This window comes from Octodon degus, unplaced genomic scaffold (assembly GCF_000260255.1).
Source record: "Octodon degus isolate 3935 unplaced genomic scaffold, OctDeg1.0 scaffold00126, whole genome shotgun sequence".
NCBI lineage: Eukaryota > Metazoa > Chordata > Mammalia > Rodentia > Octodontidae > Octodon > Octodon degus.
The window spans coordinates 4,056,164-4,057,446 of record NW_004524702.1 but is presented as its reverse complement, the minus strand read 5'-3'; the positions used below and the strand labels follow the sequence as shown (position 1 = coordinate 4,057,446).

Here is a 1,283-nt window from a genome sequence, read left to right as displayed (position 1 = left end):
AGCTTTACTTGGCTGAAAACATTGGTGGGTGAGGGGCCTACACAGTGTTGCACAGCCCTGCCAGAGTTTTGTCTTTTTTACTTTCTGGATATTGTAGTGAGAACGCAGGGTACAGAAGCAAGAGATCACCTCTCTGGGCTAGGAACCCTGACAGACTGAGCCTCCCACACTTGCAAGGGCCCCTTCCCTATAGATCATGGTCACCCCTACACCCAACATCCTCAGGCCAGGCTCCCCACACAAGGGCCCTGGTATGGACACACACAGCCACACCCATACCACTGTGGCCCTTCCTGCTCCTGGCTGCCCCTGACCAAGTAGGCCTCCACGTATCTGAGGGTGCAAATGTCTGTCATGTGCACACGTGTGTGTATGCGCATGCGTTTGCCGTGTTGAATGCAAGTGTGTCTGCTTTGTGGCCTCCAGGAGGACACTGGCGCCCGGCCCCTCTGCATACCTGTGGAAGGCCCCCAGCCGCAGCTCCAGCGTGAGCAGCCTGGTGAGCAGCTACCTGCAGGTAAGGCCCAGAAGCCTGGCGTGCCCTGCTCTGTGTCAGCTGGGGTTGGCCTTGGCCCTCGCCATGAAGGTGACAGCTGCAGAGACCTGTCCCAGGCACCGTATGCAGTCCTTAAGCGACATGTGCTGCTTCCTGGAGCCCCTGTTTCTACACCCAAATAGAATTTGGGCCATCTTAAAATTAAATTCTTTTAAATGATTTTGAAGTCTCCTAAAAGAAGCAGTCCTATCCCATAGCTAAAATTCACAAAGCCAAACCCTTACCCTGCCACCTGCCACCCATGTGGCTAAGAGAAACTACTTAAGGTCTGGAAACTTCAGCTATTTGCCCACCAGCTAGGACAATAAAAGCCAGCTGAGCTCATGATGAAGGAGCTCAGCATAAGCACAGAGCAAGAAACGTTAGTAGACAGTTCACTGATTTTTTTCAGAAATGTGAATGTATCCTAGCTGTATGTAATTTTATGAAAATTGACCAGCAGTACATAAAAGGAGCATTAAAAACAGAAAATAGACCATCCTTTTAACCTCATTTTGCGATATAATTTCCTACCAGAAGTGTTATGGGTACAGTGAGTGGACCGCAGCTTAAATATAAGGGACAATTGAAATATATGGTAAATATTTAAATTTTAAAAATGTGTTACTGTAAAACACACCGTGCCATGAGCCCTCTCAGAATCCTCCCCTCACCCCAGACGCACTCGTCCATGGTCTTTGTCTCAGAATCCTCCCCTCACCCCAGACGCACTCGTCCATGGTCTTTG

General features: G+C 49.5%; 1 protein-coding gene across 5 annotated transcripts in view; it reads left to right on the top strand.

The window, feature by feature from the left end:
• Positions 1–1,283, top strand: part of Fyco1 (FYVE and coiled-coil domain containing 1) — a 60,492-nt gene that overhangs the window by 23,846 nt on the left and 35,363 nt on the right. For all 5 annotated transcript variants that reach the window (XR_002817985.1, XM_023700719.1, XM_023700718.1 and 2 more), the window contains exon 7: positions 427–517. Coding sequence is in view for 4 of the 5 variants with exons in the window: in XM_023700719.1 (XP_023556487.1) it covers positions 427–517 (91 nt within the window). In the remaining variant the exon portion in view is untranslated. The remainder of the gene's footprint in view (positions 1–426; positions 518–1,283) is intronic.